Here is a 14472-nt window from a genome sequence, read left to right as displayed (position 1 = left end):
TAATAAACAGGAAACTATGTACCTATTGTGTTGCTTTTGAAACAGGAAACTATATTTTTTTATTTATAATTATATGTGAAGACTCTCATATCATTTTAAAATCGAATCTGTGCAGTTAAACAACACTAACACAATCTATCAATGGTTGTATACCTCATAACGGAGCGTGCGCGTTTCGCTCACTCTGCCATGACGCTTTATCAATGGGGCGGCCATCTTTTGACGTCATAACCATGGCTGTCATGTTTATTTTGTTCCCAACGAGCTTTTATTTTAAAACTTTAGTAGGTACTGTAATGACATATTGTTCAGATTTAGGTTTTGATAATGAATAAGGTAGCTACAAGCTACGCTTTTAAATTTATAATGAAAGGTTTGCAACCTACGCTACGAAGAGCGTTGTCGTTATGAGGTTATATTATTATGTCGTGGGTAGTTCGTACGTATATACATAGTTTGCCTATGTAGGAATTATGAAAGAAGATAAAATTAAAATAAAAAATCTGCACAAAATATATATTTTTTTTATTTTCAAAAGACCAGAGGCAGACACAGATTAACCCACTTTGCAATATCTTATAATACTTACAAATACGTTTTTATAAAATACGTTTCATGTTAGAAACAAGTGTCTACTTCGAATGTTGCTTTAGCGGATATATCCACTATATGATGTTCTTGTGCTATGTTATGGACATTTTTATTCATAAAATTAAAACATGAATATATATTTAATCTCCGATGTGGCCAAATTAGGACTGAAAATATTTCACCCATCGTATATTTGGATAGGTTTATGAATAGGTTGGCATTCAGGCGTCAGTACAAAAGAACTTATTTTTAAACTCCTTATTTTAGTTTAATGATAGTAAAAATAAACAGTAGTTTAAAATTATAAAATACGTTAGTAATTAGTTTTCAGTCCGCAGTTTCCCCCCTCCTCCCGTAGACAAAGGAAATTCCCAGGAAAAGTTGTGATCCACTTACCTCAGTCTCTAGCCTCATATCATAACTAGCTCCAGACACAAAAATCATACCATAAAATAGCTCAGATAAAAAAGAAATATATACCTAGATACTTTAACATTTATTACCTCCATTATTAAGGTCTAAGCTAAGTATAACTAAGTTATACCGTATACGGAATACCGAATACTAACATTTTAAGTAACAAGTAAAAGAAGACCAAGACAAGAAAAAAATCATACTAGGTAATTTTATGGAAAATAACTTAGATCCAGTAATTGTTATCTGGTGTTTCAAACAGTATTAAATAAAGTTTTGTCATTTGTGACGGGCAACAGGCAACTAAGGAAACCTACAATGGTTATTCATAAAAATATATAAAGTATGTTTCCGTATAAAGATACTAAATATTAATTTTCAAAACGTAAAAGTTGTCCTATTGAAATTGAATGTGGGAAAATATTTGTTATTATGATTAGGAGTTAATATATTTATTATAATTTTTAAGTTTAGAACAGTAACAGTAGAGAGCTCTTTTGCGTGTGACGGTAGCTTTAAAATCTATCATCTTTTTTATAATATCTAATATCTATACTAATATTACAAAGCTGAAGAGTTTGTTTGTTTGTTTGTTTGAACGCGCTAATCTCGGGAACTACTGGTCCGATTTAAAAAATTATTTCGGTGTTAGAAAGCTCATTTATCGAGGAAGGTTAGAAGGTTAGTTAAGGCTATATATCATCACGCTACGACCTACAGGAGCGGAGCCACGGGGGTGAAACCGCGGGGAGCAGCTAGTACAATATAATATGAAAGGAAACAAATAAAGTTATTTGTAGGCTTAAAAAATATAAATATATATAGTATTAAACTAATAAACTTTATAGTAAGTATTAAACTTATAGTAAGTATTAAACTACATGTTCCCTTTTTTTAATCTTTCCTTTTATCCTGTTTTAATTTTATACGTTAAATGCCCATACATTTTGTTTTGCCTACAGAGCATGTTATGAAAGAAAGAGTACACTATTCAAATTTTGCTGTGACCATGATTATTATACTTACCCCTGCTTAGGGGACGCAAATCAGTTGGCGCGCTTGCGCGGATCAATAATCATCTCTGTATAAGCTACTCGCTTACCGTTCAAATAGGGTGGATTTCAGCAAAACAAGATGTCCAACGCTGCTTAAGTATAATGGACCCTACAACAATTACTAGTAAAACCAGCAATGGATAGCATCCTTCGGTATCACATCAGGATAAAATATGTTTTACAAGTTCGGAGTAGAGGGTTACGCATGCGCTTTTCATCCCTGGACCAAAGTGGACAAGTGTAACTAAATAAGGACAGCTTACAGAAGTCTTTTGTGAAGAAAGTGTTAAAATATATATTTAATGTGAGTTTATTTTAGTATATTATATTTTATAATGTAAATAAGGGCACAATAATCATATGTACTGGATTAGATATTGTAAGAAAACACATTTTTGTATTATTTTGCAAATCTCTTTGTAGCGCGGATAAGCCATGGCGGGTAGTTAGTTATTAACTTATTAGATTTTATTATATGTCAAATTATTCTATAGACTATCATCTATACATATAATAATATCTCTATAAATAGTGCATTGGTAATCTATATCTATACATATAATAAATCTGTAGCAGGGTCAATTCTGTACATTGAAAATATTGAAAAAATAACTTGCAGGGGGTGTTACTGGATCGATACCAAACCCGAATATGTGATTAAAAAAATTTTTGTCTGTCTGTCTGTCTGTCTGTCTGTCTGTATGTGAAGACATCACGTGAAAACTACCGGTTCGATTTCGATGAAACTTGGTATAATTATACCTTATTATCCTGGGCGTAAAATAGGATACTTTTTATCCTGGAAAAATACGTAGAAAAAAAATTAATCTCAATTTTTCAGTTATCCATAGACGTTGTTCTGTAGTAGGTACCGCGAACACACGTTGCGTGTTATTATAGACCTAGCCGTATTTGGGTCCAATAGATATTTATAAGATGTCATTGTCCGAGTTACTCAAAATGGAGAAATAAACCATCCACGCAAAGACCGACATCCGCGCGGACGGAGTCGCGGGCGGAAGCTAGTTACTAATATAACTATATTTATGGAGAGAATTACTTTAAAAAAACGGGAGATTTCATTTATTCATAGTTAATATTATTAAAAAAAAACTAAAACTTTCTAATCCAGTGTGTTGAAAAATAATACGGTCTAAACTTTAAATTATAAGGTTTTCTATAGGTCTAGGTAGGTCGGTATACCTACCTTAAGTTGCATAGGTAGGTATTATAAAATCTATATAAGTATCAAACATTGATTTATAATATTTCAAAGCAACCTTTATTACATCGAGTGTAACAAAAATAATACTTTTTACAGGATGTCGTGTGGGCCAGAATGCCTCTCCCTGGGCCCTCCTCCGGACTCCATCGTGCACATGCCGCCTCCCCCGCTGCCGGCGTTCCTCGCGAACATGGCAAATTTAACACCTCCTTGCAGAGCCTTCAAATGTCCCCCGCAACACAATAATGAAGACAACTCCCTGTTCCCTGGTGTTGAATACCACGAGTTACCACGACATGGTGAGATTTTGTACCAATCATTAGGTACAAAAAGAAAGTAACAAATCGGTTTGTTTAGTCACGAATAAAATGTTTAATTGTTTGGCGTTCACTGGCGATAGAAATGTTGTTTAGCATATCTGTTTGTTAAATAACTAATATCATATTATTATGAAGTAGGTAGGTAGTATCAGTAATATAGAATATCGTAAGACTTGCTGATAAAGTAAATAACGTAACTGGCCCTAAATACATCAGTCAAGATACTATATCACACAAGGCTAGAACTATTAAGTAGACTCTAATTAGTTCAAATGTGATTAGGATCGATTCATTGAGGATGATGAATAGTTCTACATTATACTTTAAGTAGACTTCAATAAATTGGGACAGGGCATTATTGTTTTACAAAGGCAAAGGCATGACTATGCCCATTGATATAAATCGGATAAGATAGCTTATTTCTCACAATGTCATATTGATAATTCGTCCATATTAATAATAATTTCATTTTCAGAGCCAGCTGCAACAGACGACACATGGTTTTTGGTGTTAATAACATGCTGTATCGCGGTTTTGTGTATTGCTGCTCTATTGGCTCTGTTTCTTCTGAAGTGTCGTGAGTAAGTTATGCCTTTATAATTACGACTTTTTTAATTTCTTCTTTACCTCTTTTTATTACGAGGAATCATCTACAGAAACATGATTAATTGCAATTTACCATTTTTATTTTAATATTTTATTTTCTATTTATTGTTTTAGGGCGAGAGGTGGATGTAAGAGTGGAACAGGAAAAACCAGCGGCTCAAATGCCCTATATGGCAGTGCAGCTCTTGATTCTCGAGTCCTCTGGGCGGCTCTCACTCCCCGAGGTACCAGACATTTTGTCGCCGACACTTATCCACATGATGAAACTGAAGACCACCACTATGAATGCGTTGAACCACCTCTATACAAACTTGGCCCACCCGAAGACCTGGCTATCACCAGACATTACAACGTTGAGTACGAAGATCCAGCTCCGCTAATAGAAAGCTATTCAGACCGAACGGAGGAATACTTCAGAAACGGAATGGAGACTCTACGTAGAGGCAATAGACCATTAGTTTCCTCTCCAACAAGGATTGAAAGACCTAACTTGCCGCCACTAAATCTTCAGCCCAGAACTCTCCGCCGTGCACCTCACTCCCGCAGGGTCAGCGATGCAAACAATTCAGAGAAATCGACCATCTGAACCGAGAATGGCGCGGTATTTTCCGTCGCCGATTCAACAGATATCGATTATGAGTGGTCGATTACAGATTCAAACGTTGATCGACTTGTATAAAGGCATATTATACTTGTCTTGAAGATTAAACATGGAAATATAGTCTAATAAAACAGAAAAACTGAACGGAACTTTAATAGTTTTGTGTACAAAAAGACTTAAAATTTTCAAAATCGTGTTTATTCTCCGGTATTAAATTGCCAAGTGAACACTTATCTACATCAATCCAAATTGTAGAATATTTAATATACTTAGTTCTTAAACAAAAACAGGACTACATAATAAATAATAATTTGATTCATCTATATCTAACAGTAGCCAGTAGTAATCCACTTTTACTGCACTTTTAAACACCTCATTTTTAACGTACGAGTGATGTGTAAAATGTAAAACCATGCTTGAAAAAATTAATATAGTTTTAAGGTCTGATCTAGTCGATTGTAGTAAGTTTTTATTCTAGTAATTTTAACACTATAAACTTAGATTTTAAGTATAGCTATAATATTTATCTGTAAAATTATAATTAATTATTATATTAAGAAGGGTAAAGATTTTATTTCTTTTAATATCTGTGCAAAATTAATAGAAAAAAGTGACTTTTGTACCATTTAATAAATTATTCTTGGTTGCGTTATCTCAATTTTTTTCATTTCCTTCGACTTGCAGCGATCATAATAATTTTGATCATAATTTTTATTACTGCTCAAAAAACAGCTTCGATTTTTGCACCCACCGTCAAAAAGTGTCATTTAACCTTGCATTTAACCATTAAAATTTCAATCGTTCTAGATGTATTTTTAAATTACAAACGAGTATTTGTTACAAATATTATGAAGTACTAGATTTCCGCCCTCGGCCGCATTGTTTCCGTTCCTGTGGGATTTGCGGGATAAAAAGCCTTATAGCATAAGCCTTATAATCTTATTCTGGGTCTTCAGCTACCTACATTTTTACGTGAAAGAATAATAAACATCCATCCATCCGTCCATACTCACAAACTTCCGCGTTAATAATATTTAGTTAGTACTAATTATAGAGTCTTAGCCATACGTGTGAGTATACATAGATAGTATAGATGCTTTAAATATATTGAATATAAAGAATGAATATCAGAGAAGCCATTATAATTACCTCTGACAATAATATTAGATATGAAATAACTAAGGTTTGACCACAGGGTTTGACTGTTTCACATTTCAATGAATAAAATTTTTGAACGCGGTTGTTTTTCAGTCGTCGCTCACAGCTGTCACTTTTGACATTTAGTTTTATTTGACAGTTGACATAAGCGGGACGCGTTTTATAACAATAATTTGTAGTTCTATTAGAAATTTAAAAAGTATTGCATTAAACTGTTTTTTAATACTGAATATGAATAAACAAATCACATTATTTTGACTTATTGTCCTATGTCCCCTATGTGGGGCAGAGGGCGTCCACAGTGCGCCGCCATCGCGTTCTATCTTGGGCTACGCTCTTCACCTCCGGCCACGTCAATTAATATAATCAAATCACATTATTTTAATATATATTAAATAAAAAATAATAAAACAAGACAAAATGACTGACGAAGTAATAAAACATTCAGTGCACACGCTAGTGTTTCGTTCTTTAAAAAGATCTCATGATATGTTCTTAGCTAACCAAGGAATGCTGCCACCAATCGACGAAAAAGCGTAAGCATATATAGCATAAATTTGTGATGCCTATATCACCGATAAGCGATAACGAATGTTGTACATTTTAGGGAGAAAATACTTAGAGCTACCAAAACACGGGATAGCTATGGACTTGTCATGTCAGCAGTTCAAAAGGCACAAGCCATAAAACAACTGGAAGCTAACATGAGCCGACCAGAAACTCCTCATGACACAGGTAACAAAACAAATTCCATTTAAATTGTGGCAACAAATGAATACCTTAAAGCATGATTCACACTACACTGGGCCGTGCGGGGGACAAGATACAAATGAAATCATATCCATCAACATTTGTACGCCCTGGCCCGTCCATGCACGGGCATGAATCAATAAATGGAAAAGTATACAATAATGTTTGATCGCGTCCCGGACGGGTCACGGCCCGGTCGCGAAACGGTGTAGCGTAAATCATGCTTAATTATAACAATAAAACTTAATTGAAATCAAATATATTTAAGTATGGTTAACTGACTATTTTACTCTGTGTGTGTAAAATACACAATAATTCATCATTTATGATTTTAAATCATAATTCATTTACAAAATATTCATACAGAAATAGCGGAATCTGCAGCCATTGCGTCAGATGGAGCTATGCTTCCATACAGTGGGCCAGCCCCCACAAACACAGCTATCACACCACTACCAAGGAAGGCTCCAGTGATGCCGAGACCCAAGTGGCACGCTCCATGGAAACTATTCAGGGTCATATCTGGACATCTTGGCTGGGTTCGCTGTGTTGCTGTGGAACCAGGGAATGAATGGTTTGCTACGGGTAAATTGTATTTATTATTTATTAAAATTAATATGTATGAAATTGTAACAGATGTCTAATAGATTTTAACCCATTGAGCCCCAAGCAACCCGATTGGTCCCAGACACAATAGATTTTCTATTGTGTCTGTGGTTCCGGGGCCTGAGTTACTAAAGAAAATTTTATTAGAATTTTTATGAGAAATTAAAAGAATAGATTTTTTTTTAATAATTCTCTATTACATCATGGAAAATGACTAGAATGCATTTTTTAAGAATAGTTGGAATGATATCAACCAGGAAGGATTTCATAAAACAATCACTCACGTCAGATTGTTTTTATAAAATAATGAACATCATTAGTTACTCAATGAACATTATTAGTTTACCTTTGAAGGGTCTTTTTAAGCTTATTAAATAATATTTTAGGTGCTGCTGACAGAGTGATAAAGATTTGGGACTTGGCAACTGGTAAATTGAAGGTATCTTTAACAGGACATGTTAGTACAGTAAGAGGTAAGTAAAAAATTCGCTATTCTTTCAATTATGCATATTATGTTTAGTTAGTACATAATATAAAAAAAAAACTAGGTAATGACTTCATTGAGTTTTCATATTAATGTTTTGTTTTGTATTTATGTTAAAGAATAATTTGGAAAGAAATCATAACATTAGTTTTTTGGAATGTATTTCGTTATTTTAGTGTATATAATATTATACTTTTATATCATTTGTTTCATTGCAGGTTTGGAAGTTTCTGCTAGGCATCCATACTTGTTCAGTTGTGGTGAAGATAGACAAGTCAAATGTTGGGATCTCGAGTATAATAAGGTAATCATAATTCTATGCATTTCTGCATTGTTTCCGTAGTTTTCTTATATACCTCATCACGGAGTGATATAATAGATGTTTGGTCATTTTCTTAGGACTTAGGAGTAAATGCTAAGTTCCACATAGTTATAATATAATAAGTATAATTATTCCAGGTGATACGCCACTACCATGGCCACCTTTCAGCGGTGTACACACTAGCTCTACACCCCACTATAGATGTGCTAGTGACCGCTGGCCGTGATGCGACTGCCCGAGTATGGGACATGCGCACAAAGGCAAATGTCCACACGCTAGCTGGACACACGGATACCGTCGCATCGCTAGCGTGCCAGTCCGCAGAACCACAGGTGAGCACAGATAATTAATGCGTTTGACAGGTGGACCACAGATAATGTAGAAGTTGCACAGATAATAAATTGACGTCACTATCGACGTACTGGTGACCGCCGGCAGCGACGTAACTGCGCGCGTTTATTGTAGTAGAAACAGACCACCACACTACTAATATAGAGGAAAATATAATAGACATAGACACAGATTAAATAAATTGGTTTTACAGTATTTTAAAATACTAATATAAGTATCTATTTACAGCTTTATTAAATTTATCATTGTATTTTGGTATGTAAATATCTTCTTTAGTTCTTAATTTAGTGTTGTTGAAGAATTGTATTGTAATTCTCATAACAATTTATTTCACACAATGAATTTACTTACAGATCATTACCGGTTCACATGACTCGACAATTCGCCTATGGGACTTAGCCGCTGGCAAGTCAATGTGCACACTCACAAACCACAAGAAATCAGTTCGATCTATTGTCATCCACCCAACGCTATACACATTTGCATCTGCTTCACCAGACAATATAAAACAATGGAAGTGTCCGGAAGGAAAGTTCATACAGAATCTGTCTGGGCACAACGCTATTGTTAATTGTATGGCGGTTAATCCTGAGGGTGTGCTTGTGAGCGGCGGTGATAATGGCACTATGTACTTCTGGGATTGGAGGACAGGATATAATTTCCAGAGGTTACAGGTCAGTATTATTTTTTTTTATTTTACACATGACATTGACATGTAAAAATCAGTTTGGTGGTAAACCCTGTTTGTTTGATTATTAAGAAAAAGTTCATAATGTGACTAATACTAACTCATAAAAGCTTTTCATACTAAACATACAAAACAAGGTTTACAAAACTTACTACACTTTGAGATTAGCATAATTTTGATCATTAAGTATAAATTATTAATTTATAATCATTAATCAACTATTATTTTTAGGCGGCAGTACAACCTGGTTCCATGGACTCCGAAGCCGGTATATTTGCAATGACGTACGACCAATCAGGATCACGTCTCATAACTACAGAGGCAGATAAAACCATCAAGATATACAAAGAAGACGATACAGCATCTGAAGAGACGCATCCGATCAATTGGCGCCCAGAGATATTGAAGAGACGGAAGTTTTAATTAAGAATAAGTTTAATAAACGATTTTATTAAGTATGAATTTTTGTTTGATTTCATAGATGTTTATGTCATGGTATGTCGTAGTCGCAGTTGCTTAAAATCAGCCTTACTACTATGCCTCTTTATTATAAAACGGCAGTTTAATTTAAAGTCTGAATGATAAAAAAACTAATTTGATTATGATTTATTTTAAATAAGCTTTTTAGTATCGACAAGATCGTGCGTCCTCTTGTACTTAATACATAGAAAGTATTATGTCCAGTATAAAAATATAGACCAACCACCTCACAAGAATTTACAGTCTCTTCCTATCCCATCCCAGAGACTATATTTTGGTCGCGGCCGCTCAGACAGGCGCGGGTTAGCTTAACTCCATACATCAAAAGTATTCTGTGTCTAGTAACTTAGTAAAATGAATGAGAACACTAGCTTTCCGTCCGCGGCTTCGCCTCCTTTAAGATATTTCTTCGTACCGAATTTCATGATTCTGAGTTCACGGGAAGTAAAGAAGAAACTCGAGCCGAGTTTCTCAGGCGACAATAAGTTTTACAGTAATGACAATAAAGTAAAAATTCATATGACACGGAAACTGCGCTCCACTTCACTGCCCTTCGCCGCTCTTTTGGTGTGAGTTGGCCCTTAAACTGTAGGTTTTGAATTTTGATTCCCTTGCGAATGTCGAAATTTGCGAATTTTTTTAGCATTTACGGCTGTATCTTCTGATTGCGTTGATATAGAAGTTTGATTTTATTACAGCTTAAAGTTATTATACTTAGTTGTTTTTGGTGTGAATATCAATTTAATACTACATATAGCGTTCATGAGTTGTAAGTTTATAATTTTTAAAAATATTTATATTTATAATGTAATTAAAAAGTTTATGTTTTTCGCAATTATTCCTATATCTGTGTAAGACGTTACATTGTAACAAATTCTAAAACTTTGTGTACACGGAAACAACTTTTATTAGGTTTTGATTTCCTTGAGAATGTCGAAATTTGCGAAAAATTTCAGCATTTACGTCTATATCTTTTGATTGCGTTAGCTTATACGTTTGATTTTTTTACAGCATCAAGGGACCGTAGACAGGAATATTCGATATAAATATTTTCAGCTTGATACCTCCACGCCTTCCTGAGAAAAACGGTGTTGACAGACAGACAGACAGACCGACAACAAAGTGATCCTATAAGGGTTCCGTTTTTTCCTGAAGTTTGGAACCCTAAAAATAGTTGGGAAGAAAAAAATAAAACAAACAAATATATCAAAAAATTTATTGCATAGCTCATTATTTTGTTACACTGACATGTCGTTATTAATTTGCTCGAACATGAACAATAATTAATAGCATCAATCCATTCTTGGAATGTTTTGTTGTTTGCCAAACAACTCATAATTTACGATACAATATAATTAGTTATGTTATTGAACATTACTCATAATCAAATATAAAAAATACTCTCATGATTTTTTCAAAGTAAAATATACATATAACGATAAAATAATTCACACATACAAACTACAAAGTATAAGACTAGTAAAAACTGGTCAGTATGACAGGTTTACAAGAAATTATTCAACGATTAAATACACGTGAATCGTTAAATATTCTCACATCCTATCTTTGACAACACAAGTACATTTATACTCAATTTAAACCAGCACATTCAAAATCTTGATGTTACACATTCAACCAAGTCTCAGTCTTTCTTAATAAATGATTCTATCAAACTTGCATACAAAGCAAAATCTAACAACCACTTCCTAGTCATGATTAATATTTATGTGATTTAAATATTTAAGCGATAATTTTTTTCTCAGGCGCTAAATAAAATTAATAGGCTTTTGTGCATATTTTCGTTTGGGATCATATTTCATCATCCAAATCAAAAGATTCTTCAGGGAAGTCACCAACAGTTACATACAATGGCTTCACGAAACCTCCATATTTAGGCGGACACGTAAAGTACCTCTTGCCATTCACTCTGAAAATATTAAACAAAAATTATTATAATATAGATATGTATATCACATTATTTTTCAAAGGAATAAAAAAAGGTTATTTGGTTTTGTTCCAATATAGGAAAAGCTGAAACATTTTAAAATGGATTAAAACCACAGTTAATATATTAGAAAATTATCGAAAAATTACTATGTACATTTAATGTAGCTTGTCTTAGCCCTAGTTAAATACCTTCATTTTTTAATCAATTAATTTATTCTATGTCTTATATTTAAAAAAAAATAAGTATAAAAGGCTACTGACGATCCATCATTCTTTCCCCTTGGTTCATCGTATTGCACACCAATCCACAGGCCCTTGGCTCCATCCAGAGGTCCATTGTACCGAACTGTGGCCCTGCGGGTTGGCTGCGACGGTACACGCACTTCACACCTAGCACCAACTAGCACAGATTCTGCTATCCTAAAATGTTATAAATTGTATTAATAAAGAAAATAATATTATCTATCGAAACTGAATGTAACCATTAAAACTTAATTAGTTTGTTTTAATTTATTGAAACTAACAAAAGCAAACTGAATTACTTAATACTTTCAAATTGATTATAATACAGAAGATATTCATAAGGTTTTTGCATTAACCCATTGAGCCCTGAGCGGCCCGATTGGACCACAACACAATAGATTTTCTATTGTGTCTGTGATTCCGGGGGCTGAGTTATTAAAAAATGTCAAAATAGCCTGGTTGCCTGGAAGAGATTGCTGCTTTAGTGATAAGGCCACCTTTTTGTATGTGTTTTTTCATATTGTTTCCTCGTTTTAGTAAATAAAAATAAAGTATTTTCATTCATTCATTCAATATAATATATTGTTATTTTAGAACTCACTTGGCTTCTTCCTCCAATTCCTTTTGCTGAGTCTCCTTCATTTTGCTCATTTCTTCTTCATTATATTTGCCAAGTTTATTGCGCTGCAAGAATGACCTGAGAGTATCACTCTTTTTCTCATATTCTTCTTCAGATAACTTGAACCTAAAAAATTGCATAAATTATTAGAAAAATAAGGAAAAATAAGATTTAAGTTGTATGAGAAATAACAAGAAAACAATTTATATTATTAATATAAATTCAATACAGCATTGATAATAAACCCACCTTTCAGCATTATCTGATGCATCAAAATCTTGAATAAGAGAAAATTTATCAATTACATGGATCCTCATCCCATCGTCAATAGGATATGAGCCAAGTAATGCATTATCATTATCAATATCACAAATTAAGTTGTTTTTGTTGTCATAAAGCTTTAGTTTCATAGTTGTAGCAGAACCTCCAGTTACCAGTTCCAGCTTCGTCTAAAAATTGAACAATGGGATAACAACATTACTACAGAATTTCTTTGGCGACATGTAGGAATTTATTTTAAGTTTCTTGAATTTATAAGCTCTATCCATTACATTTGATAAGAATATGGCTTGACCCTCTTTTCATACCATTAATTCTGATAAATATCAAAATGTATTACAGCAGATATTATGATCACATATGAATCATACTAACCTTAAACTCCAATACAGAAATGGCTTTTTTGAACCTGCGTTCCACAGGAGGTGCATCTTCAGAATCAGATTTTGTAATATGTACATTTACATAGTCCTGCGTTATCACTTGAACTCCTTCCATCCTAATAGATTAAAATACTATACTATTTTTCAACTAAACCTTTCCTGGATAAATTTCCAAAACAACAAACCTGTGCAACAAACAATACGAAAATTTGCGAAGATGACAGCTGACAGCAGTGATCAGACAGATAATTTTTCAATTTGCTTTTATATGTCAAAGCTGTGTGTTGTGTGCATTGGCAATGACTAAGGAATGTGTCCTAAATGTGGTCCAAAGTATGCCAAAGCTTCCATAAAAAACTTGTATTTAAAAAAACTACGGCTGTGGTTTGACGAAAATGAAAAACGGAGAAAAACAAATCACAGCCGCAAAGATGATAAACTTACGGCATAACCACAGAGCAAGTAATATAGTAGGCTTAACTAACTTAGTTAACTTGACTGGACTAGACTAGACACATAAGCATCATAATATAGCTTATATTGCTCTTAGCAAGAAGCTTATAGCTCTAGCGGTTCGCCCCGGCTTCGCCCGTGGTACCTACATGTTTACGTTTTTTTTCATAAAAACTATTCTATCTCTCAAGTTGGATCGAACTGCACATGGTGTGCGAATTTTATTATAATCGGTTATGTGGTTTAGGAGTCCATTGTGGACAAACATTGTGACACGAGATTTATATATATTAAGAAAGATTAATAAATTATTACCTACTTGGTCTGTGACAAGACAGTGCACTAAAAATATTTGTTAAAATGTTAAAATCAATTAAGTACCTATATAATTGCTTTAAACTTAGGCTTACTTTTTCCATATATGCGTGTTCTAGGCGGAAACGAACTAAAAGTGGTCTCAGGTCTGAGCGAGAGGTCTCTCAACGGTAAAGGTTTCAACAATTCGTTATTTTTTTTTTTTTAATAATACTAGCGGTTCGCCCTGGCTTCGCGCGTGGTACCTACATGTTTACGTTTTTTTTCATAAAAACTATCCTATCTCTCAAGTTGGATCGAACTGCACATGGTGTGCGAATTTTATTATAATCGGTTATGTGGTTTAGGAGTCCATTGTGGACAAACATTGTGACACGAGATTTATATATATTAAGACTAGCTTACCGCCCGCGGCTTCGCCCGAACCGAACTAAAACGATTTGAAATTTAAACTATCCTATCTCTCAAGTTGGATCGAACTGCACATGGTGTGCGAATTTTATTATAATCGGTTAAGTGGTTTAGGAGTCCATTGAAGACAAACATTGTGACACGAGATTTATATATATTAAGATTTTCAAG

General features: G+C 33.8%; 3 protein-coding genes across 5 annotated transcripts; 2 read left to right on the top strand and 1 right to left on the bottom strand.

Moving 5' to 3' along the window:
- The first annotated feature begins 2298 nt into the window (after positions 1-2298).
- LOC123696740 lies at positions 2299-5408 on the top strand. The gene is made up of 4 exons (XM_045643102.1): positions 2299-2364; positions 3382-3584; positions 4081-4186; positions 4326-5408. Coding segments are annotated over exons 1-4 (783 nt in total). The 5' UTR covers positions 2299-2362; the 3' UTR covers positions 4798-5408.
- Positions 5409-6103: 695 nt separating this feature from the next.
- Positions 6104-9633, top strand: LOC123696930 (pleiotropic regulator 1). 2 transcript variants are annotated; one of them, XM_045643326.1, is made up of 9 exons: positions 6104-6218; positions 6346-6506; positions 6578-6705; positions 7087-7305; positions 7713-7799; positions 8029-8114; positions 8270-8464; positions 8837-9157; positions 9403-9633. In XM_045643326.1, exons 2-9 carry the CDS (start codon positions 6391-6393, stop codon positions 9592-9594), a joined length of 1344 nt encoding a protein of 447 aa, XP_045499282.1. In that variant the 5' UTR covers positions 6104-6218; positions 6346-6390; the 3' UTR covers positions 9595-9633. The 2 variants fall into 2 exon arrangements, with proteins under 2 accessions (XP_045499282.1, XP_045499283.1); XM_045643327.1 differs by having other exon boundaries at positions 6165-6213; positions 6341-6506.
- Positions 9634-10853: 1220 nt separating this feature from the next.
- Positions 10854-13399, bottom strand: LOC123696891 (tubulin-folding cofactor B). 2 transcript variants are annotated; one of them, XM_045643274.1, is made up of 6 exons: positions 13308-13399; positions 13115-13238; positions 12710-12909; positions 12443-12586; positions 11860-12018; positions 10854-11578 (listed from the first exon to the last, which is right to left on the bottom strand). In XM_045643274.1, exons 2-6 carry the CDS (start codon positions 13235-13237, stop codon positions 11461-11463), a joined length of 744 nt encoding a protein of 247 aa, XP_045499230.1. In that variant the 5' UTR covers position 13238; positions 13308-13399; the 3' UTR covers positions 10854-11460. The 2 variants fall into 2 exon arrangements, with proteins under 2 accessions (XP_045499230.1, XP_045499229.1); XM_045643273.1 differs by having other exon boundaries at positions 13115-13351.
- Between the last annotated feature and the right edge of the window lie 1073 nt (positions 13400-14472).

The sequence above is a fragment of the Colias croceus genome, chromosome 13, assembly GCF_905220415.1.
Source record: "Colias croceus chromosome 13, ilColCroc2.1".
Taxonomy (NCBI): domain Eukaryota; kingdom Metazoa; phylum Arthropoda; class Insecta; order Lepidoptera; family Pieridae; genus Colias; species Colias croceus.
This window is presented reverse-complemented; position numbering and strand designations above follow the sequence as displayed.

Bases quoted from the DNA above. Each gene is read 5' to 3' on its own strand.
- LOC123696740 (XM_045643102.1), top strand. The intron at 3,585-4,080 runs GTGAGATTTTGT...TTTCATTTTCAG, and splicing joins CCACGAGTTACCACGACATG to AGCCAGCTGCAACAGACGAC. The intron at 4,187-4,325 runs GTAAGTTATGCC...TTATTGTTTTAG, and splicing joins TTTCTTCTGAAGTGTCGTGA to GGCGAGAGGTGGATGTAAGA.
- LOC123696930 (XM_045643326.1), top strand. From the start codon at position 6,391: ATGACTGACGAAGTAATAAAACATTCAGTGCACACGCTAGTGTTTCGT. The intron at 6,706-7,086 runs GTAACAAAACAA...ATATTCATACAG, and splicing joins AGAAACTCCTCATGACACAG to AAATAGCGGAATCTGCAGCC. The intron at 7,306-7,712 runs GTAAATTGTATT...ATAATATTTTAG, and splicing joins GAATGAATGGTTTGCTACGG to GTGCTGCTGACAGAGTGATA.
- LOC123696891 (XM_045643274.1), bottom strand. From the start codon at position 13,237: ATGGAAGGAGTTCAAGTGATAACGCAGGACTATGTAAATGTACATATT. The intron at 12,910-13,114 runs GTTAGTATGATT...TTCAATTTTTAG, and splicing joins TTTCTGTATTGGAGTTTAAG to ACGAAGCTGGAACTGGTAAC. The intron at 12,587-12,709 runs GTGGGTTTATTA...GCAATTTTTTAG, and splicing joins GCATCAGATAATGCTGAAAG to GTTCAAGTTATCTGAAGAAG.